The sequence below is a fragment of the Akebia trifoliata genome, chromosome 4, assembly GCF_017979445.1.
Source record: "Akebia trifoliata isolate Shusen 1 chromosome 4, ASM1797944v1, whole genome shotgun sequence".
In the NCBI taxonomy this organism is placed as follows: Eukaryota; Viridiplantae; Streptophyta; class Magnoliopsida; order Ranunculales; family Lardizabalaceae; genus Akebia; species Akebia trifoliata.
This window is the reverse complement of record NC_141378.1, coordinates 9,811,813-9,835,837: the sequence shown is the minus strand read 5'-3', so window position 1 is coordinate 9,835,837 and position 24,025 is coordinate 9,811,813. Positions and strand designations below refer to the sequence as shown.

At 35.6% G+C, this 24,025-nt stretch overlaps 2 protein-coding genes across 3 annotated transcripts; both read left to right on the top strand.

The window, feature by feature from the left end:
- The first annotated feature begins 79 nt into the window (after nt 1-79).
- LOC147403653 (transmembrane and coiled-coil domain-containing protein STS1-like) lies at nt 80-9,970 on the top strand. Of its 2 annotated transcripts, none has more exons than XM_086439323.1 (15): nt 80-720; nt 1,939-2,020; nt 2,306-2,770; nt 3,762-3,930; nt 4,385-4,537; nt 5,166-5,263; nt 5,576-5,667; nt 6,473-6,543; nt 6,639-6,774; nt 7,309-7,368; nt 7,885-7,967; nt 8,058-8,134; nt 8,607-8,677; nt 9,409-9,466; nt 9,577-9,970. In XM_086439323.1, exons 1-15 carry the CDS (start codon nt 497-499, stop codon nt 9,697-9,699), a joined length of 1,962 nt encoding a protein of 653 aa, XP_086295449.1. In that variant the 5' UTR covers nt 80-496; the 3' UTR covers nt 9,700-9,970. The 2 variants fall into 2 exon arrangements, with proteins under 2 accessions (XP_086295449.1, XP_086295448.1); XM_086439322.1 differs by having other exon boundaries at nt 85-720; nt 2,297-2,770; nt 9,577-9,969.
- A 2,368-nt stretch (nt 9,971-12,338) lies between these two features.
- LOC147403652 (altered inheritance of mitochondria protein) lies at nt 12,339-24,025 on the top strand. Its single transcript, XM_086439320.1, has 5 exons — nt 12,339-12,607; nt 20,614-20,783; nt 21,640-21,703; nt 23,519-23,588; nt 23,679-24,025. Exons 1-5 carry the CDS (start codon nt 12,445-12,447, stop codon nt 23,797-23,799), a joined length of 588 nt encoding a protein of 195 aa, XP_086295446.1. The 5' UTR covers nt 12,339-12,444; the 3' UTR covers nt 23,800-24,025.

Sequence of the window (24,025 nt, the reverse complement as noted above, 5' to 3'; positions counted from 1 at the left end):
GGGGGCATGACTCGAGTTTGAAAATACAGGTGTATCTGCAATATTTACCAAAATGTGGAGGGGTATGTGTAAAATCACCTTATTTTAACGGATGGCAAGTCAGCAGATGACTACGGTGTTGAGCGATTTTGTATACGTGGCAATCAGTAGAATCAGTGTTAGATAGCTTATCGAACATCGGGTGTACAGCATCTGAACGTTCTTGGACGGTTGGACTTGGAGGGACAAAAAAATCTCTAATTTCTTCACATAGCGAGCCAAAATACGTACGTGGGCACCAATGTGTGGCACGATGAGATCTTGAAAAAGTAAACCCCTTTAAATCTCCGATCAAATATCTGCTTTTATTCCAAAACATAAAATAAATCGAAATCATGATTTTCTATACATAAAAAGACAATTTAAAAAAGAAAGAAAAAGAAAAAAACTAAATCTGTTTTAGCATTTCTGAAGGACGTTTCGATTGAATTTTGGATTCAAAAATTAACTTCGAATCATGGCGATGTTGACATCTAGGCAGAAATATGCTTCGGGAGGTCTGCTTACTCTTGCCCTTAATCAGGCTCAGATCGATCAGACTCGAAATTTGAGTTCTCCAAACTCTACGGATGAACAAATAAATGAAGAACGAATCAGCAATGGAAGCAGTAATGATTCTGTTTCTGAGAAATCTGAGCTCTGGATCCATGAAAAATCTGGTCTTCTTCAACCTGTGTTCAGGTAATCTTCTCTCTTGTTTTTTCCTAAATTGAAGTAAATTAAAGGTATTTGAATTTACAGTAGTATTGAGAATTGTTTCTTCGATTGATTGATCCACGTCACGTGATGGATCGCTGTAGTTTACTAGAGGCTCAATTCTTGGATTTTCGTCGAATGGGTTGATGTGATGTTAGGTAGTTAGACCAATATGCCAAAAGGCTTAGACCTATTGGAACACTTTAAGCCCTTGATCCCTTAGGCACGTAACAAATCACCATGTTCCACAGTAGACGTCCACGACAGCTTTCACTTTGGTTGCCCTCCTAGGTAGTCTTTTTCATGACTCAGACCTGAGAAGTGGGATCTGCTCTGATACCAAATGCTAGGTACCTAAACCAATACACCAAATTGTGTCGACTTATTGGAACCCGTTTAATTTATGCCCTTAACAACTTAGGCACATAATATGTGATTATGGTGTTTTATTAGTTGAGTTTAGGGGTTACTTTTGCTTACCTTGGAATTTAGGTTGCACTATTGTAAGAAAAAAGAATTTTGTACATGTGTATGATGATTCGTTTTTAGAGACTCTAAGACCAACTTAACTGTCTAGGACGGCCGTACGGGCCAAATCGCACCAAGCTGATCAAATGAGAGAGAGAGAGAGGAGAGAGAGAGAGAGAGAATTTAGTTGAGATCAATGCTTTCTCTCCCATTTAATTGATAGGGAACCACTATTTATATTTTATACAACACAAGGGAGAGATGAAGGGGATAATGATGGTTCTAAGTCAAGTTATGTCATGTTTCATTCTCTGCCATTGGGGCATCAGGTTACTTTGATCCGAGGTAGGTAGGAAAAATCAACGTCCTTCTTATGATTAGAGGATGATGCAATATTTCCTTTGAAGACCTTGTGGTCATGCCATGTCAGTCCCCTAGTGATGAGCCTCCCACTCATTGGTGATCATGATAACACTCTTCCCTAAGTGCCGGGTGGTGATCAATCCATGTTATCTCAAAAAGCTCCTTTGAAGACCTTGTGTTCATGCCACGTTAGTCCCTAGTGATGTGTCTTCTCAGACCAACTAGCAATGTCGTGCCACATCAATCTGCTAGCTACTACTATTTACAACTATTATAAGTTTCATGTGGAGGTTTAATTGAGATATTAATGTTCAAGAATTATTTGTGTGTTTTGGCTAATTTTTTTAATTATTGATTTCATGACATAAACAGGTTCTTGGAGATAGATTCCAAAGCTTGGCATGGGCTCAAGGAAACTGGCAGTTCCTCTCCAGCCAAGCATCACATTGAAGCGGTATTTCTTGTTCCTTCAATCTATTAATATCTTTTGAATTATCACAATATAGAGCATTTGTTCACGAGTTTTTCTTTGATGATCATGGAAGTCTATGTGAATCCAAAATTGACAATTTAGAACATTCAATTTTGCTTTCATTAGCAACTAATCATTGGAGAATACTATTGTTTTAAATTAACATTTGTTCTAATATGAAGGAAATACTATTGGTAGTTTTTCTCCGATTAGGATTCAACAATTTCTTTATTAATTGTTGTTTTCATCTCATCACAGTTTTTAAAGTTACTTTTGGAAGAAAATGGTGAAACTTCTTCGGAAAGGATGGATCAAGAACTTGCTTTGGCAAAAGCTGTTGATGCTATGACAATAAACATTGAAACCGCTTATGCTTCTTCAAAGGTTGCTAAGGAGAAACACCATGAGTATGAACATGAATGCCGTGAGAAACTATCAACTGATGAGATGCAATCAACCTCAGAAAGGGAGGACGCTCCCTCTGAAACCTTCGAGCAGACAACTTCTAAGATACACTCGGGAAACAAATTCGACGTGGAACCTACGGAGGAGGTTTCACGGATCAACTATCAAAGGAAAGTGGCAGTTCTATATGAGCTTCTCTCTGCTTGCTTAGCAAATATTCCTGAAGATGACAAGAAATGTTCTCGACCAAGGATGGGCTATGATTCTCGATACCGTGTGGCTTTACGTTTGTTGGCGACATGGTTTGATGTCAAGTGGATAACAATGGTTTGTCTACTCAAACTAGTCTTTATTTCTAAGCTGCCTCTCACTTGCAGTTGTAGAGCTCTTTTGTTGTTAATTGTATGCCTTGACATTGACGAAGAATGTTATATGTTTGACATCCTTCCTGATTGTGTGTTTCAATGGTTCTGTTTTGATTTAATATCCATGTGGATAAAATGCACTAGTGATTTGTATTTTAGTTCAGGTATATATGGTAAAATTATGAATATTCCAAAACATGAATTGTATGAGTGGGAATTAGTATTATGTTTCTTAAGAATGTTTTAAAGTTTTGTGCTGTTTTGGCCAAGACTGGAACAAAACATTGACCACCGAAACATTGAATGTTTTGGAATGTCTTAGAATGTTTCGGTTTTTCTCCTGACTTGAACATTGCATCGAAACACGATTTTAAACCTTGTTCTTAAGTGTTAGGACACCAAGAATTTTATTTTTAGGAAAAGTGAAAAAGACGTTACCTAGATAAAAAATTTCTAAATAGAGAAGAGCAATTACTTAAGTGAGATTTGTGCAAAATCTATCTTATTATGGAGTTAAAAGAAACACACCTTATCCTATTCTACATAGATCAAGCTCTCAATCCATTTTCTCACTCTAATTTATATCTCATATCAAGATTTGGATCTTGAGAGGAGATAGAATAAAAGAAAGTTGGTTAGGATGACCTGGGTATAAATAACAAAGACTAGTGATGGCAACTAAGAGAAGGATCACTTTGGTGCAGCGCTTTTTTGGAGTCCAAAAACTTTAATATAAGTTGGACCAATACTAAGTGTATGGAGTGCAAGTTTAGTAAGGATCTATTTTAACAAGGACATGCCGGCATGGACATGCTTAGATCTGTTAAAATCCCCCGATCATATGTAAGAGATGTACTTATGAATGCAATTGAGAAATTGACTACATAACTCTTAATAGTTCTCCTTTTGAATTGAAAGTCATATCTTATATGTACTAAATCCTGTTTTTATAGGAATCTATTGAGATAATGGTTGCTTGCTCTGCAATGGCTTTAGTGAAAGAGGAAGGAATAAAGGAGGAAGAAATTAAATCGCCAAAAAGCTCATGGTCTAGTTGGAAACGTGGAGGTATCATCGGTGCAGCTGCATTAACTGGAGGAACCTTGTTGGCTGTCACCGGTGGTATGACATCTCGATTTTCTTCCCAAGATTTAGGAGAACTCAAATTTCATCTTGGAAACATAACAAGTTTCTGATACGGGCACCCCTACTTTTACTTATTACAACCCAATTAAAAAAACATAAAAAATAAGTCAATGATGGAAAATAAGTAAAGTTGGGATGCCAAGAGAAACTCTCTCTTCTTTAGATTTTTATTTGTTAGATTTAGGATTTTATATGAGCCCAATCCTAATTGTAAACAATTGCTAAAGTTATTTGAAGGTGTTATAATGCTTTTGTAATGTTGAAGTAATAACTTGAACCAAACTTTTGTAATGTTTGGAAGGTATGTTTTAATCTTTAATTTGGGGGTGATAAATAATTTAAGAAATTGGGGTGTAATAAGTAAAAGTTGGGATGCCAATAGCAGCTCTCTTCTTTTAATCTCAGAGTTTCTATTACATTCTTCAAACAGGCCTGGCTGCTCCAGCAATTGCTGCAGGATTTAGTGCTTTAGCACCTACATTGGGCACTCTTGTCCCTGTGATTGGAGCGAGTGGGTTTGCCGCTGCAGCAAGTGCTGCTGGATCCGTTGCTGGTTCAATTGCTGTTGCTGCATCATTTGGAGGTAAATAAATGGTCTATATATTTTTTTGTTTATTTTCTCTAAGAATTTCACATTGTACCCAATATTTTTTAGGTAACTTTTGACACCTCTGTAACAAGTACAGTTAACATTAATTTATTTTAAATTACAAATAAGCCCATTTGATACATGTGCATCTGCATATGCCACCTTCTAGTAAAAACATTAATGGATACCACTACATGATTTTGTTGTGTCAAACACATGTCTACACAATGAGACATCTCTACACATCTTAACACATATGTTAGTATCATCCTTTATTTTAATGGTTTTCTATATAAAAAAAAAGTTATGGAAGAGGGTTTGTGTAATCCATCCTCCATATCCTAACTTATAAGTTGTCAAACACAACCGTGGTTTGGTATTAGAAATTTTCTTCTATTAAGTTACGGTGTATACAAATGTTTTCATTTAATTTTCATATATTTCTTAATTTTATTTTATAAAACTTTTGAGTTAAATATAGCTATTGGGATTTGTTGAGCCAATGCCAGATCTTTGGGGTAAGGCTTCGATGGTGATGATGGCAATGATGTTAATATGTGCTAGGTTTCATAGAACATTCTTTCTACCTTTTCTAATTCATGCTTGCTTTTCGCAAACCCAGCTGCTGGAGCAGGACTTACAGGGAGTAAAATGGCTCGGAGAATTGGCAGCATTGATGAATTTGAATTTAAAGCTATTGGAGAAAATCACAACCAAGGAGTGAGTTGTCCTTCCTTCTCACTTATTGGTGACATTCTAAAGGGGACTACTCTTGTTAACTATATGAAGAATACTAAACTAACTTCCTACAATTCTACACTGACATGGCAGTGTGCAGATAATTATAGAATTTTTTTTCCTTGTATCTTGAGGAAAACTTTATGGTTATCTTCACACTGCCACGTCAGCACAGTGTCGTAGGAATTCAATTTAGAATGGCTCTAACTATAGTGACAGAGATATTTCGAGAACAGGGCTGCCTCTTTGTAGGATTTACGAATTCTGACCTCTACTCTCAATAAACCTTGTCAGCGGCTTGCAGTTGGCATCTTGATCTCCGGACTTGTTTTCGAGGAGGAGGATTTTGTGAGGCCTTGGGAAGGACAAAATGATAACTTGGAGAGGTACAACTGATAATCATACTAATTCCTTGATGTTTGAAACTTCTATGCTTTTGTTTCTCTATCTTCTTCCCATTTTAAAATGTGTTTATTATGTTTTATCTTTTCCACCATTTAGTGTAGATTGGCTGTTGGATATTCACATTTGTGTTTCCATTCTCTAAACTTTGGAATTCTCACTTGGTCTGGCAATTTTTCTTGAGAGCTTCTATTGCCACACTAACTTTTACTAATGCCACCCCAAGATGTGTGCTAATTCTTTGGTGATTTACGTATGAATTGGTGTAGCATTAGCAAAAGTTGGTGTGACAATAGAATCTCTCATTTTCCTTTGTCTTCCTTGCTATTATATTAGTTTTGACCCACTTCTGAGCCTCAAAAAAGCAATGCAGAGTTCTTTATCTTGTTTCTATTTCCGAAGTTTGACATGCTTATTTTTATAATCCAACTTTATTCCTCTTATTATGGGTGCAACAAATTACGAGTTTAGGACTTTTAATCTCAGTGGAACTCTCTTATACGGTTCATACTGTTTGATTTGCTTTAATATGGTCAAAATCTTTCTTCTCAATATACTAGAGAGCTGCTATTGCCACACCAACTTTTGCTAATGCCACCCCAAGATGTGTGTTAGTCTTTGGTGATGTACATATGAATTGGGGGTGGCATTAGCAAAAGTTGGTGTGGCAATAGAATCTCTCTTATACCAACTCAAAATGTTTAGCACCTTTTGTGCTAAAAACTTGCAACCTCAAAGAAGCATGAACTCATATATGTTATCTCTGATAATATATTAACAAATGTTTAGGTATGTGCTACAGTGGGAGTCTAAGAATTTGATCGCAGTGAGCACCGCAATCCAGGATTGGTTAACATCAAGTAAGTGTTTTTAAACCTCTTTGTTGCCATTATTTACTAATTACTACTATGACCACCATCTCATGTGATGTTCACATTGGTGCCCACTTCTTCAGAGCTTGCAATTGAGTTGATGAAAAAAGGTGCCATGATGACTGTATTAAACACGCTTTTGGCTGCGTTGGCTTGGCCGGCTACATTACTTTCAGCTACCGATTTTATAGACAGCAAATGGGCTATCGCTGTTGACAGGTTTCTCTCTTCGCTTAACAAGGGGATTATAGAAGTCAGGATGAGAGGACAGAAAGAAACCATATAGCTTACCCTTTAGACCTTTTTGAAGAAGGTTCGGTTACTAACATGTTTACTTCCATTGTGGGTAATGTATTTGGGTTCAAAGCGCTACGCGCTCTACGTCTGGAGGATCTGCGAATCCCTACCTCTTATGTTAAAACTTTCCAAGGCCCGCCTCATGGCATCCAAGTTGAGAGAGATAAATTGAACAAGTATGGTCGTCCCCTATTGGGCTGTACTATTAAACCAAAATTGGGATTATCTGCTAAGAACTACGGTAGAGCGGTTTATGAATGTCCGCGACCATATTGTACACAATATGTGCATACAACAGTTTCAGGACCGACTGATCAATGAATCCCATCTAAGAGGATATCCTGTACCATGTATTATTAGAAGATACCACTTTCTGTCCTTCCATCCTAAATCATTTAAGATCAAAGGTTTTATTTTGTTAGTTTCTTATTAGATTCATTCTTTTGCTCTTTTCAGATCAGACAAAGCAGGAAAACTTCTGGCTGAAGTGTTATTGAAAGGATTGCAAGGGAACAGGTGAAGGAATTGGTTTCCTAGTTATCTTGGTTTTCTAATTCGATTCATTATTGTTTTAGACAGTTTCTATTCTAAGTTTATTAGGAGTTTAGTGTGTGTCTACTTAGGTTTTAGAGTTAATTTAAGATTATTAATGCAAGATAACTCTAGACCCAAACAAACTCCAACTTAAATAATTACAAAATTTCCATTGGAACCCATTAGTGTTGGCTTGATTTTTCGTCCCGTATTAATTATTATATTTCAAAGTTGTAGGCAAAGTTGGTAAGTAATTGTGTTAGGATCATTATGTATAGGTGGACTGATCTTATTATGGAGCAAGGAATAATAATAAAATTTTGTCTTCCTACTCTCAATAAATTCTTCTTCTTTATCTCTCTTTATCTCTTCTTCTTGATCTAAGAACCCTAACAGGAGTCATGAGAACTAAGATATCACTTGTCTCATTGCCCAGCAAATTTCATTCAATCAAGCAAATAATCAAAATATTTATTCATCTTTCTTAGAATATTTCAGGCCTGTGACACTTGTTGGTTTTTCACTCGGGGCACGAGTAATTTTCAAATGTCTCCAGTATTTATCTGAAACCGAAGATAATGGTAATTAGTGCCAACCGCTTTATAAGCATTTTTGTAGTTAGACATGTTGAATCGATTCAATGGTCCTAACAATCTTCTGAATTTTGACAGCGGGGCTCATCGAAAGAGTTGTTCTTCTCGGAGCACCGATATCGATTAAAGGTGAAAACTGGGAAGCTTCTAGAAAGGTAGCTGCAGATATTTTTTCCATCTATACAACTGCTCTTCATGCAACCGTATTTGTACCCCATTTCTCTATTTTATTCCAAGCTACTATAGTAGCGGACCTTGAACTGGTAAGAACCAGTTCGAGGTTTGGTTCATAGTGGGTTCGTCAAAATCAGCGAACCTAACGAACCCCCTTATCTTGGTGAATTTTAGAGATGCCCCTTTGGTTTGGTCAATATTAGAGATACCCTTATTTTAGAAATCCCAAGATTTGGTCAATATTAAAGATATCCCTTTGTTTTTAAACTGATGATATGCCCAGCCCCCTCGACCTGAGTCTTCTTCTATGGGATTAACATAAATGACTTAAATATCTGCCACGAACTACCTCTACGAACCGGGTTTGTTCATGAGTGGTGAACCACGAACCCGAATTCGAACCAACGAACCAGGTAACATAGTTCCAAGTCCTAAAATGCTGGTGATTTGCAGATGGTAGCTGGGAGGTTCGTGAACGCTTACTCCACGAGTGATTGGACACTTGGAGTTGCTTTCCGTGCAAGGTATGTATGATTCACAATTCTCTGTCGGTCTCTCTTTGCTTAATTCATCAGTTTCAAGTCTTGGGTAATCTTTTACCATTTAGTAATAAATGGTATATAGGTTGTAGTATATTTATCTTCCCACTTGTATTATATTGATGGTCATTTCTTGATACGAACTATGACCATTATTAACTACATTGATCAGGAAATCCTTTTCATTGATTGAGTTTCTTTATTTGGGACATTCAACATACACACACGCATGCACCCGCACCGCTACCCATGCCTGCACACACTCACACACACGACCCCCCCACCATGCCTGCATTCAGGGATGAGATGAAAGTGATTCACTAACTTTGAGAATGAAATTATGACGTGTGATGATTCTCAAAACCACTTACAATTTCATATATATATACCCGAAACATGAGATACCAACCATATTCAAAGCATCTGTCATGACAATTAATGATCAAATTAATTGAGGCTGTTGTTTATCCAAGAAATGGTCAAATTAATTGTATATTTTGGATTGATGACACATTTATTGGATAGCTAATTACTGGCTAAACCAACTTTATCAAGTGTATTACACTATTACGTTCTTTCTTTCTATTTTTCGATAAGTGGGTTAGTAGTAAGAAATGAGTGGGTGAAGATGGTTTTTTAACCTAGATCGTAATATCAACACTCAGAGACTTTACCAACTTAACAAGTTGACACCTTCGTATATTTATCGTTTGCAGCCTTTTGAGTCAAGGATTAGCTGGAATTCAACCCGTTGATTGCCCTGGGATCGAAAATGTAAGTACTGTGGGCCACTTTCCTACTCCGTGATAGTGGTTAACCACTCTCTCTCCTACTTTATTTTTGAAAGTAAAACAAGATTTCTATTAATAATTTTTTTTTTTCAGGTTGATCTAACAGAATTCATTGAAGGCCATTCTTCTTATATTTGGGCTTCAAAACAAATCCTGGAACAACTTGAACTGGATTCTTATTACCCTGTCTTCAGGAACTGTCCTGCTAAACCCTAGAAAGTCAAAAGCCAGGAAATTTTTAGTACCTCATTCAATCAGTCTGGAAATTTCTCTGTTGATTGCCAAAGTAGAACTTAATGGTTCAATTTCTTGTTAGCGATTAACCATATTATTGTATTATTCTGTACTATTTTATTTTTTTTGTATGGTGTTTTACCAATTATTTATCAAATGATACAAGTGAACATATAGTAAAGGTATAACAGTAAAATCATGGGCTGTGCACTGTACTGCAGTAGCCTTTCTGGTAAAAAAAAGAATAAATACCAAAATAGATATTTGCATTTTAATATTTTAAAAACAAGTTTTGAAGAGTAATTTGGTGCTCTTAACTTTGGATTACTGCCCATTCTTTGGTTACTTGGAAAATTAAGTGAGTATTTGAGATACCTCCTTGTGTTTCAAACTGATGACACACCCCTCTACTTCAGTCTTCTATGGGAGACTAACTACAATTATGTAAATGTCATTATCTTTAACAGCAACTTCTAGTCAAACACCTTTTTCTTCCCAAATCCTATCATTTTCAAGCTCTTGAGAAACAACTTTTACCCTCAAATTCAACATAAAGATAAGACGATCGAATCTTGGGTAGAGATTGAATTGGATCGATGTCTATTTGGGGCCACTTAGAGAAGAAATAGATCAGATTTGGAACTAATCCAATACTTATTGGGTCAAATTTTTTGGGTTCATACAATTTGGTCAACTTCGATCCCAATGACAATTGGATTGAGTTTGGTTTCAATCAAAATCTTATCCGACATATAAAACAAATATGCGTCCTATATTTGGATAAAATATATAATATAATTTTCCTATATTCTCATATATTAAAGAATTTGGACATCAATGATGATCGAAAATCGACCAAACAAAATATCAGATCAGATCCTTATCTGATTGGATTCTTAGTTCAATCTAAGTACTTGATATAAATCTTAAGTTATTGGATCGAAATGAATCAGACTTTGGGTCTGATCTTGACAACCCTATCAATCTCTAGTATAATAATATCTTCTTCTTCTTTTTTAATGATCAGTGGGCTTAGTTTTTAATGAGTTCAATAACTCGGTGTTGAACGGATTTGAACTCAGGTCTCTAGTATCGTCATCCAAAGATTTTACCAACTAAACTAGTTGGCAGCTGCAATATTTCAATATTTTATTGTGTGGTAATATGATATCATGACTGAAAAAATATTGTTTATTTAGAATATCACATGAATCTCATGTGTTCCCATTGGCCATATGAAGCAAGCTTTGTTTTAAACTTTAATGATAAACAAATTTAAATGATACAACAAGATAAGGATTGGATCGAATAAAAAAAAAGTGTTTAAATACCCTTATCGTTAATTTTAATAAAAAACCTTCGATTTTTCATCACGAAGTCAGTCATCTTGAATCTTTCTGTAAAATTTTTTATACTTCTCTTCAATGTTATAGTTTTATTTGTTGTGCAAAATTATTTGTATTTCGTTTCCTTTTTATGGTTATTAAAAAGGGATTATAGAATATTATCTTTTGGATTTTTTTTGTTTATGGGGAGATACATATATATATATATATATATATATATATATATATGTTAACTCTCTGTGTTTTAAATAGAAATATCTAGGATTGTAAAAACAAAAGGGTTTTTTTTCTTCTAGGATTTAGAGAGAAAGGGAAGAGGTGTACCAACATTTTTTGGGATTAAAATTTTGAGACTATTTCTTGTATTGTTCTCCTCTGAATTCTCAGTGAAGAAAATTGGTTATGATCGTGGACGTAAGCATACTGTTGAATCATGTAAATCGTTGTTCTCTTTACTACTTTAACTTTTTCACATTATCTACTTCAACCTTCAAACCCCCCCCCCCCCCCCCCCGCAATACAATCTTTTGCTTCTATCACTTCAAACTTGAAATACCAAAAAGCAAGATTAGATTTTTGAAGTAGCAAAGTTAAGGATTTTGTACATTAAATGCAATTTATCATAAAAGATTGGATGACTTGGTTTATAAGAAGAAAAGTCAAGATTTTATATAGAAAAATACTGAATTAACATTAAAATGTACATTGATTCTCACATTGCGACGTGGATGTATGTACAAAATCATAGATGCTTTTCAATGAGATACGAATGAAAAGCATCTATAGTTACATGTGCACCTCCACGTTAGCAATGAGAGAATGTATTAAGTCAATTTTAAGGGGCATATCATCAGTTTATAAGTCCAAGGGCATAGTTATTATCGTTTAAAGGTTTGTCCACAATCAAGGCCACAGATTAAAATAAGAGGCCATTTAGGTCAATTCATGTAGTCTATGTAAACGATCGAGGTCAAGTTGCATGTCGTCAGTTTAGAAACCCAAGGGTGTCCTCAAATATTCACCAAAACAATGTGGGATCTGTCAAAATCACTAATTAAAAAAAGAGTCGTGATATACTCACGCGATTATGGTACGTGGTTGGGTACGTGGATGACGTGTCAAGAGCATAGTACTGCACATTTTTTTACTTAGTATCCCGATGAAAATATCAATGGTTTTGTGTCCTTACCACGTCAGCCACGTACCTAACCGCGTGCAGTCCCTATATTCTAAAAAAAAAGAAAAGAATTATAACCTAATTTACAAGGGGTTTCCTGACATTCTCGCAAATAAAGAAGGTCTTCTCTCACTTTCAGGCTTCAGCTTCAGGTTCTCAATCATTATTTAACGCAATCGAAACAAGAACAAGTTGCAGAGATCGATGGAGGAATCACAAAGCGAAGCTGCGGAAGAAAAAGGAGGCGAAACCTTGGTGAAGGGATCGAAGGGGAAATCATGCAAGGGATGTCTCTATTACTCATCGATTCTCAAATCCAAATCTCGAAACCCTCTTTGCGTTGGCGTTGGTAGAACCCTTCCACAAGGTCTCTCTTACTATCGATTTACCCAAAATTTTCAATCTTTTTTAATGCGTTAAGGGTTTCGGGAGTTGATAGTTTTTTTCTTTTCTCATCTTTGAAATGTTAGAAATTGCTCTGATTTCTGTAATTTGTGCTCCAATTTCTGTTACATGTTGTGTTTCGATCGATTGTTTCTTGTAAATTTGTGATCTTTGTCACATGGTTCTGTTTGGGTTTTGGATTTCAAACCCTAGGTTACCTTTGTGAAAATGATCTGAGTCTGAACCTGTTTATATGTTGATTTCCTTCTGATTTTGGTTGATTCTTTTTGTTACATCGTACAAATAGAGTGAAAGATTGGAACGAAAACCAGCATTTAGTGAAACATGCATGTAGTGTGTCTTACACTTAGTGAGAATTTGAATGTTGGGTGGTCATGAAGCATCATATTAGTAAGATGGCCATAGCAGAGATGAGGAATTGAGGATGATGAGATGGATGAGTGGAAAGACTACAAAAGGAAAAATTATGAATGAAAGCAATCGAGAAAATATAGTAGTAGTTCCAATAGGCAATATACGAAGGGAAAGTCGACTGAGATGGTTTGGGTAATGTTCAACAAAGGCCGATTACAGCCCTGAGAAATATTCAAGTTGAAGGTTCTAAACGAGCTAGAGGAAGACCCAATAGAAGGTTTGAATGCAGATATAAACACACGTTCATTAACATAAGAGGCGGCTCTGGACATTGTGAAATGTAGGAATGGGATTCATTTAGCTGATGGTAACACTTCTTTTATGGAATTGTGAGCCCCCTCCAAATGAAAATTTTTGGTATCGTTTACAGGTATATAAAGTTTCTTTCTGGTCAACCAATACTTTTAATATTAAAGAAATACATAAGATGTTAAAAATATTTATGTGTTGGTATTACCTTGTTCTTTGTTGAGCTTTAGCTAATAAACCCATTGATATTTCTGTAAATGAGTAGAATTGCATTGCAAAAAGGTGGCATTCTTGCAAGTACTCTACAAATATGCTTTAAAACTACTGTACCATATATGAATTCGACTCTAAAAGGAACCTGCATATACATGTCATAATCGTATTTTGATCTAATATTTGCAACTTCGAATTCCAAGTCAGCAACATGAGGAGGGGTCTTTCAAATTTTATTTAAAAAAAAGGCGTTCTGCCGTTGGTCATTCAGTAATGTAGATCTTGTGTTTTTAGTTTTGAGCATTACCCAAGGCTATTCTTTTCTTTCTTTCTTTCTTCTTATATATATAAAGGAAATTTGGAGATCTAGAGATGAAATAAAGAGGCTATTGTTGGTGGTTATTTTTCTTCTACTTTGGGGGTAGAAATAGGTGATTGGGTAGTGGAAGGTGGTAACTAGTTATGAGATATGACCATAGTTATCAAAGGATTTGTGCATACAAAACAAAGTAGCTAAATACTTTTGGATCGACAGAAGCTATACTTTTGTTGGAGTGGATATTACTTTTTTGGGAGGATTGTTGATGTCAAGTTGAGGGTGCTTTCCTTCTTCAGTCTTTCGAACTTTCCAAAGCTGGAGGTCTGCATCCATGCCTGGGAGAGAGAGTTTTCTATGGGATCTAGTTCCCTTTGTTGTTAGTTGTGGCTTATGGAAGGAAAGGAATGGGAGAATTTTTGAAGGAAAGGAACAGTCCCTTTAGGAAGTCTTTTTTTCAGTAGGTTGGGTTTTATCTTTCATTTGTGTAGGCAAAATAGGGACTTTAGGGGTTTTTCTTTTGAAGACTTTCTATTTAGGTGGGATCTTGTTAGTGATAAGAGAAGTCAACTTGTAGTTTTGTGTATTTTCTTGAGGCCGTCTTGTCCTCTAAGGGTGTGTTTTATTATAAAGCACATGGAAAATAGGGCGAAAACCTACTTTCCATGGAAAGTGCCATTTTCCATGTGTTTGATTGGTGCATACAAAACAAAGTAGCTAAATAGTTTTGGATCAGCAGAAGCTATATTTTTGTTGGAGTGGATATTGCTTGGTTTAGGGAGAATTGTTGATGTCAAGTTGAGGGTTTCGTAACTCCTTTATTGGATTATATGAGTTGATGCATTAAGGAGGTTTTTATTGGTCACTACGAATATATATCATTATTACTAATTATTACGCACGTTTAGTAAAGGCCAATTATAACCCCATTAAAAGGAAGATACAAGTTGAAGGTTCTTATCAGACATGGCTAAATGCCCAAAGAACATGGATTATGAGAGTGAAAGCGAATATGTACATACTTTCAATAAAAGAAGCAGTGGCTCTAGATGAAATTGAATGAAGGAACAGGTTTAATTTAGCAGATTCCAATATTTGGGATAGGCCTTCAATGTTGATGGTGTTGTTGAAGGCATGTTTTGAACTAAAGTGGTGTGGTATCGAGACTCACAAACTTTAACCAACTTAGCAAGCTGGCACCTTCATGATATATACATACTAGAGTTTTCTTATGCCGATGGGTAGAAGAGGAAAGACAATGAAGTTGGAGGGGTATTATTGGAAAAGGGAGGAGAAGAGGAAAGATAATAAAGTTGGAGGGGTATTATTGGAAAGGGGGGAGAAAAGGAAAGGGAATATACAAAGTTGAAGGGGTATTCTTGGAAAAGGAAAAAAAGATAAAGTAATAAAATTGAAATTTGTACTCGAGATTCATGGTCTTTATGGGAGGATAAAGATTGAGACAAAAGGGATATATAGGGTTGAGTTCGTGTGACAAAATTCTAAGCAAACATCCACACAAATCGAGTTGGTCGTTGGATCATTATAAATCTAATCAAATCTAATGGCTTAGATCTGTTAAAAAAACATATGCATAATTGATCCACTTAATGTTTTGTAAAATTGCAACTAACTCCCTATTGCCTTACAACCCCAAATTTGTAGAATCCAAAGTAAAAAACCAAATCAATTTTCTTTTTCTCTTCTCTTAACACGAACCCTCATAGACACTCATCATCGCCTTTACCATCGAAACTTGAACTAAAAACAAAGAAAAAAGGCATTAATCAACAAAACCCTTACGGAAATTTCTTAAAAGAACAATTTATTTTTTTTTGGAAAAGAAAAAACAAATGGGTTTTTGGATTTCCAGATTGGATTATAGGCAAGTAAACCGTTGCAAAAGGCATTGATCAGCACAACCCATATGAAAATTTTCTTGAAAAACAACTTTTTCTTGGTTATAAAAAATGGGTTTTTGGATTTTTAGATTCTAGAGTGGGTTATAAGAACACAAAAAAAAATGATAAAACCCAGATGTAAAATGAACTTAAAAAGAAGAAAATGATAAGAACCTGAAGGTAGAGAAGTCTCTAAACATGGGAGAGGTATAATTTTACTACAAAGTCTCTTCAATGCATGATTGATAGAAAGAAATGAAACAGAATCTGATCACATCCACACAAAAATACACAAACAAAATCTGACATTTTATATTTTTGGGTTTTGTATTTTTCTAATTCATTGGTTTGATTGGTTTCATCTCATCTCCTCTCAGAAAGTAAAAAATGAAAACTAAAATCTCACCAATTGCTATAGTTGAGAAACTCTATAATTTTTTCTGGTTTGGAGCTGTTTGTGAAGAAGACGATGTGATTGTTATGGGGAGGTAGCTGCAATTTTACAAATATTAAGTGAATCAATTATAAGTGTTTTTTTTTTAAATATATCCGAGCTATTGGATTTGCTTAGAACTGTAATGATCCGACGACTAGTTCAATTTGTGTGGATGTTTATCTAGAATTTTGTCACACAAACTCGATATATATATATATATATATATATATATTCCCCAATGTTTACCCCCATAAAGAGCGGTTTAGATTCAATCTCCCACGCATCTCAAGGAATAATTTCATCTTTATTCCTCTTTATCTTCTCTCTTTTTAAGAATACCCTTCAACTTTATTGTCTTTTCTCTTCTACCCCCTTTCCAATGCTAACCCCTCAAACTTTATTCCCTTTCTTCTTCTCCCACATTTTCAATAATATCCCTCCAACTTTATTGCCCTTTCCCTTCTATCGGGAATACTTGATTGTTGTATTACTTCATCAAGTTTGTTACTCAACAAACCTTGGAGTAGGGATCCTGTCATAAAATTCATATTGATGTTGTTAGTTTGTTACTAAACAAACTTGGAGTGGATCCAAATCACATCAATTCGTGGCATCCAAAAACATGATTTGATGCCACAAGGTTAGAAAGGACAAAATTCTAATAGGCGCAAACAACTCAAATTTTTTTGTTTTATTTTACAGTTAACTTAAGTTACATGTTTCTGGCTTTACATGATATTAAAATTACTAAACTATCCTCATAGTCAACTTACGACACACCACATTAGTCATTACTATAATAATTATAAGAGACCCATCCATTTTCAACACCTTGGATCAAGCTAAAAAAGATTTTTTTTAATTTTTTTTAATTTTGAATCTGAGTTTTCCATGAAATTTTGAAGGTTGTGGTCTTGGATTATCAATTTTATAATCCATGTGGGCCCAACGATCCTTGGTAAGATTCACTAAGTTAGTCATGCTAGCCTGATTCAAAAAGTAAGGCTTGTTCAGTAACAAAGTTGATAAAGGAGGAGTTTTTGAAATAAAAATTGCAACCTATAGGTTTGTTTGGTAAATCTCTCTTTTAATTATTATAGTAGTGGCAACCAGACACGTGTATGTTAAGTTACTTGCAAAAAAAAATAATTTTTTTTTGAGCTGTTTGCGCCTTTTAAAGTAAAGTATAGATATTCAGAAGAGCACAAAGTGAGACCTAGATTGGATGATTTTCATTTTGATAGAATTTCAGCAACACAACGTGATTGGCTTGGAAGGCATTTTGATGAAGATGAAGTTTTCAACACGATGGCTAGAATGAACAGTGATAAGGCAAATGGCATTCTTCAAGGTTTGTTGGGATGTCATCAAAGAGGATGTGATGATGACAGTGGAGGATTTTTATCGACATGGGTTCCTAGACTATGGTCAAATTACTTCTTTGTGGCCCTAATTCCTATAGAACTTGGAGTGGAGGACATTAAAGACTTAAGGACAATTGATTTGCTGGGAGCTCCGTATAAGACAATTCCTAAAATGTTAGTGGTGAGAATGACGTGCTACAAGGTATTATTGGGCCTTGCCTATGGGCTTTCTTGAAAGGTAGGAAAATTATGTTAATTGCTAATGAGTGTATTGATTCTAGAGTTAAAGTGAAGAAGTCGGGTGGTTTGTATGGTTGATCTCAAGAAGGCTTGTGACTATGTCATCTGGAGTTGCTTGAGATATCTCCTTGTTCTTATGAATTTTGGGGAGAAATGGGTTCAGTAGATAATTAAGTGTGGGTCTTCACTTTTGTTTTCCATTTGAGTTAACGGATCTTTTGAAGGTTTCTTCAAAAGCTCTCGGCGTTTGAGGGAAGGCGATGCATTATCCTCTTGTTCTGTGGTGGCCGAGGCTTTGGGCAGGATGTTGGGTAGAGTTGTGGAAAATGGTGATCTGGTCGACTTTTCTATAAATCCAACGGGTCCATTGGTATACCATTTGCAGTTTGCGGATGACATTTTGTATTCTTAGACATGGATCTGGAGCATTTGAGTTTTTTTAGTGGTATCATATGTTGCTTCGAGGCTTTTTCATGGTTGGCAGTAAATTTGTAAAAGAGTAAGGTTTTTGCAATGGGACAGGTCTAGGAAAAAATAGATATGTTAGCCGCTTAGTTGCGATGTTATGTCGGGTCTTTTCCTTCTTCATACATGGGTCTGTCATTAGGAGCGGCCTACAATAGCAATCAATTTGGGATCCCATTGTGGAAAAGGTAAGCAAGAGGCTTGGAGTTTGTTAAGCAAATTATCTTTCAAAGGGGGATAAATTGATGTTTATTGAGAGTGCATTGCATAGCATCCCCGTGTATTTTATGTCTTTATAATTCTGAGGAGTGCAGCGTTACGGTTGGATAAGTTGTTTTGGGACCTTTTGTGAAATGATACAGATGAAAAAAAAAAGTTTCATCTGGTTAACTGGAAATGTGTTTGGACAGATAGAAAAGTGGGAGGCCTCAGGTTTAGGAAGATGCGGTTGATGAACTTGGCCCTTTTGGGCAAGTGGTTATGGAAGTTTGGGGTGGAAAAAAAAAAAAAAAAAAGCCTTTGGTAAAAAAAATTCCAGGCTAAATTTGGGGGAGATAACTTTAGTTGGGAGAGTGGGAAGGCGAATAAGGCATACGTTTGTGGAGTTGGGAAGGGTGTTCTTTGGGTTCTTCCTAGTTTAAGGAAAATGGTCAAGTTCAGGATCGAGAAGGGTGAAAGAAGTTAGGTTTTGGGCAGATGTCTAGTGTGGGGACATTCCATTGAAGGAGCAGTTTCCAAATCTTTTCTCAATTTCCAGGAAGGAGAATCTGCCAGTGTCTAGCTTCTTGGTTCAGAATATTGAAGGGAGTAGCTGGGACTTTGGGTTTAGGTGGGAAGTTCCAGAGATGGAAACATGTTGGCATATTTGGAGGATGTTCTTTGGGGGAACGGTGACAGAGGATGAGAGATTGTGGGGTACCAGCAGGAACTGGTTGTTCACAATGAGGGCCTTCTACCATGATATGATGAGGGCGGGAATGCCTTCCTGTCCTTTTGTGGCTATGTGGGGTCATAGGGTGCCATCTAAGGTCTCCTCCTTCTTTTGTGCAGGGGTGTGGGGGAGGATCCTTACTTGGGATAATTTGAGAAGAAGAGGTTTTTGTGGAGCTAGTTTTTGTTGCATATGTAATTTAGATGAAGAGTCAGTGAATCATCTTAATCTTCAATGTGTGGTGGCTAGGGAGATTTGGTTTCACTTCTTTCTACTATTTGGTGTGCAAGGCTACCTGGGTTCCTCTGTCCGTGATGTCTACGTGTCTTGGGGACAGTTGGGAACATTATTCAATAGATCCAAGAGATTGTTGTGATCTTTAAACCCATTTGCTGTTTCTTGGGGATTGGAAGAAATGTAATAGAAGAATCTTCGAAGGAAAAGATCTTGATGTTGGCTAAATGATCCTGTCGATCCCGGGGTTCTTATTTTTTGGTGCAAGGCTTTTGTGGAGTTCAAGGGTTTCTTTTTTGAGGATTTTCTGTTTCACTGGGAGAGGGTTTGTAACATATCTGTGGGGTGATTGTTTTGTTTTGGCCTTGGGCCTGTCTTTTGTATTTTGTTTTCCTTTTCTTTGCGTAACCAGAACTTCTATTTTAGTATAATCCTCTCTTTTGCTAATTCAAAAAAAAAAAAAAAACCCGATGATACACAGTAAGAATTTCATTGAGGGAAGCTCACCATATGATAAAGACCCCCCTTTGGAAGGGACATTTAGGCCCCAAATGAAAATAATTCCCATCAATATTCAAAGTGGCATAAACAGATCTAACTGAGAACCAACTATCTCAAATTTCTGACAAGATTCTCCTTTCGTTATTGAGTGAGTAGAAGTGGACACACCAATAAAATCTAATATTCTCTCAACCTGCTCAAACCTCCCAATTGTTGTAATTTATTCTAAAACTGCAATTCTATGAGGATTCGACCCCATCACCATTCTAAATTTATTCTAAAACTGCAGTTCTATGAGGATTCAACCCCCATCACCAATCTAACATCAGGATAGTGAAATTTTATGTTTTATTGAAAGGGATACATCATTATATGCATCATAAGATGGAATCCAATCAATGGGAGTGTGTGCATGCTATTTGATTAATGAATTTTATACTTTCAGCAAAAAGTGTTTGGTTATGTATTGGCAAGGCCTTTGGAGCCTCATATTAAACTGTTCGTTATTATGACTTGATCATTTATTGCTGTCATTTTGAAATTTCTATACTTGTAGCCCGTCGTTACACATTTCTGTTTTTTTGTTCTAATTTATTTCCTCATTCATCACCTCTTAGCCGTCTTGTGTAGTTTGTATTTGCAAATTAACAAGTTATCCATTAAAATTACAGTATAGTATTCTGACTTCAAAAATTCATGATCAGTCCCTGGCTACATTGTCGGAGAATCTGAAGTGGAAGCTTCTAAAGAGGGTCGCAGTCTTACAGACTTCAAGTATGCTTGTGTTGGTTATTCAGTATACTTGGATAACAAAGATCCTTCAGTTGATTCAAAAGATAAACAAGCAGAATTGCCATTCTGTGTTGGTATCGAGGTTATTGTTTTGATGTTTCTTGTGCATATACATTTTTTTTTTTTTTTTTTAAATTTCAATCTGTAAAAGGAGGATCAAAATGTAATTTGGCATACTGAAACTGCCAAACTGGCTATTAATGCATCTCGTCAGCATATTAGAGTAGTCATTATTAGGGATAGTAATGTTGTGATTTTCTAAACAATAGTTACCAGTACGTGACCAAAACCTAATTTTTTAAAAACCAGTTTTGGCTCAAATCATTTGGGAATCACCTTCTCAAGAAAAACTTGATATTAGAGTGGTCCATCCCCAAGTGGATAAATGCATGTTTGGCATCCAAAGAATTCTTTAGAATATATTTCCTTCATTGTTGACTTTCTTCTGTACCAAAATATTCTTTTTGTTGAGACCCAAAAATCACATTTTTTAAAATAAAAAAATAAAAAATCCTGTTTATGGAAATGCTGAAATTCTTTTGAAAATATCTTTTTTTTACAAAGATAAAAATATTTATATAAAACAAATGAAGATATACATGGAAACCAATAAGGCGTTGTATCACAACCGTTTACCAGTGGCTAGTAACGAATGGTCTAGCATTCAGTTAATCAGAATAGTAATTCACTATTCTTAACAATAGGCCCTGGAGACTTTTTGGTTCATCATGCTTTTGCTCTAGGTTTACATATATAGCCATATTGATCTTAGTTAAAAGGTGCCTTAGATGGACACGGTTCCAAGTTAATGCCCGGTGGTGTTTCTTATAGCTTCTTGCATTCAGCATTAAATCTTCTGTGGATTGCTTTATTTTTCATGATTTTTGTTTATATACCTGTGCCCATCATACATCTCACATGAATGATCTTTGTTGCAGCTATTGGTGGATAAAAGAGCTTCAACTGCTGATACTGTTCCTGCTCGTGTTCACAGTAAGGAAGGTATTGAAAATCGCCGTATTTATATTATTTTGATGAGGACTTTGTTCTAGTTGGAGATTTATTTAATGAATTTACTTCTTTCATGGACCATAATTACACTGATTATAAGATCTCTATATGTTTTTTATGTTCTTATCTAATTGTTCTTCCTTTCATTACTTCAAATTTTCTGTTATGGTCTGTACTAAGCACAATGTTATATTCATTTACCAGCCATCAGTAGGCCTTATTGAGTGTCCTAATAGTAAATTGTTTTGGTGAATTGTTGTCAAACTGGAACACCTTGCCTAAGTGCATATTATACTAATTTACTAAGGAGGGCTCATTAGTTGTGCTAGTGTCAAACTACTAAGCAGAATATTTTACATATTTACCATGATGGATTGATAAGTATGTTATTTCTAAGTGATTGTCTTTTGTGTAGAACTAAAAGCTCCTTTACATTTGAACATTTTATGGTTTGTCTTCTGAAGACTTATCTATGTCTTGCATGTATGGAAACCTTTCCCATCACTAATCTTCAGTTTGCATGATATAGCACAGATCTGAAGCCCACATGGTTGTTAGATAATTATAGGATATTTTATTTTATTTTTTGAATTAGGAAGCCTAGGACTAGATAAAACTACAGAAACATACATGCTCTTGTTATTTTTCAGGGATTGAGTAAATACAGTTTGCTTTATTGTGTGGATTGTACTGTACTGTACTATATCTAAACAGCCAAACAAAGGGTTCCATTCACTTACTTGCACTAGTCCTTACCGGGTTTCTATGTTGTTTTGATAACTCCAATTTGGTCTCATATTGGTCAATTAGGTTTAGTAACGTACAATCCTATTAATATTCATTTCTATTATATTCAGATGTTATAGGAGTGATTCTGGCTTTAGTTAGACAGTAGATTTTGGGGGTTAACTGACAATCCCCTGTAGATTGAGTGGGGTGCCCCTATGAATATGTACAAGCTCTTTGATTTACGACATTGAATGAATGAAGAATTAATTTGTTCTTTCCAGAGGTGAGATGCCTCTTTCTTTTGTATGATTTGGCTCCATACAAGTGAGACTTAGGTGGACAGTCTCCTTAAAACTCCTTTTTTTACCGGATGGACTTTAAATTTGTCTAGCACCTTTCATCCCTTTAAATTACTAGATATAGTTCTATCCATCATAAATCCTAACCCTAATCCTTTTCTATTCATTTGAATTGAAGACGTTGTTTGAATCCATTAAAACCCTGAATCCGAATCCTTTTCCTTTTTCTAATTAAACCCCCTGTCATGCATCATTGAACTCGGTTTCAGCAAGTGGTCAAGTAATGCCCTAACAGACAAGAAATGTGTAAAACGATTGGAATTTATCCATTGTTAGTAATTATTTATTGGGATTACTCGAAACACTTCTTGGTTTTTCATTTCTGGTAAGGTTATACCATCAAACAGAGCTGAACTCTGGAGTTTCAAATTGATTTTTGACCTTTAATGTTTGATGGTATGTATTTCATAAGAATGCATGAAGATGGTGCTGCTGTGGAGGAGAATGGAAATGTTATGGTGATATGCTTAGTCGCTCAAGTTTCAATTTGTATTTGTCTCTATCCATTCATATTCTATCAAGCTGTAAAAACTGATTTCATAGCTTTATCCAATCTAAGAGAATTAAAGATTTCATTGCTAATTGCCGCTCCATTAAAAAAAAAAAAAAATAGAAATCCCAAGTTTTGGGAAGTTCCATTGAGTTTGGCATTCTACCTTTCTTCTAGAACATTATATAGATTCCTCATAACTGACTCGTGGTCTCGGTTTTGTTGAAGATGATCATGTTCATCCCCAGCCGCGACCATACAGGCCAGCTCATTCAATAGGGGAGGAATTCTTGAGCAGGCAAGCCAGCAAGTTCACCTACTCATTTCTCATTGTTATTGTTTCATTAATAATTGTAGAGACTCTGTTTCTAACATTATAAAAATGCAGGTACACGAGGAATGCGAGTCTGGTTGCTTCGGGTGTGGCCAGGAATATGCACAGAGTGGGCAATTACATCAAAGATAGTTTCGATGACATACTATACCCTTACCGAAGGCGACCCAAGTAAGATTGCAAAAACCCATGATTATGTATAACAATAAGAAAAAAGAAATAATCCAGGGTTTAGTATCATCTGATTTTCGCCATTTATGTTGTTTATGTTTTTCTCTTCTCTCTTATCCTCTTTTGCTCTTTTTTTTATCAAGAAGTAATCTCTGTTTTTTTCCCCTTTGACGAACAATATTGTTTTTCGTGGGAAATGGAAGAGAGATGAATGAAATATTTCAGTGCTA

Coding starts and splice junctions, on each gene's coding strand:
- LOC147403653 (XM_086439322.1), top strand. CDS start 497: ATGGCGATGTTGACATCTAGGCAGAAATATGCTTCGGGAGGTCTGCTT. Junction 2,771..3,761: donor ATGTCAAGTGGATAACAATG/GTTTGTCTACTC, acceptor CTGTTTTTATAG/GAATCTATTGAGATAATGGT. Junction 7,968..8,057: donor ATCTGAAACCGAAGATAATG/GTAATTAGTGCC, acceptor GAATTTTGACAG/CGGGGCTCATCGAAAGAGTT.
- LOC147403652 (XM_086439320.1), top strand. CDS start 12,445: ATGGAGGAATCACAAAGCGAAGCTGCGGAAGAAAAAGGAGGCGAAACC. Junction 20,784..21,639: donor CATTCTGTGTTGGTATCGAG/GTTATTGTTTTG, acceptor TCTTTGTTGCAG/CTATTGGTGGATAAAAGAGC. Junction 23,589..23,678: donor GGGGAGGAATTCTTGAGCAG/GCAAGCCAGCAA, acceptor ATAAAAATGCAG/GTACACGAGGAATGCGAGTC.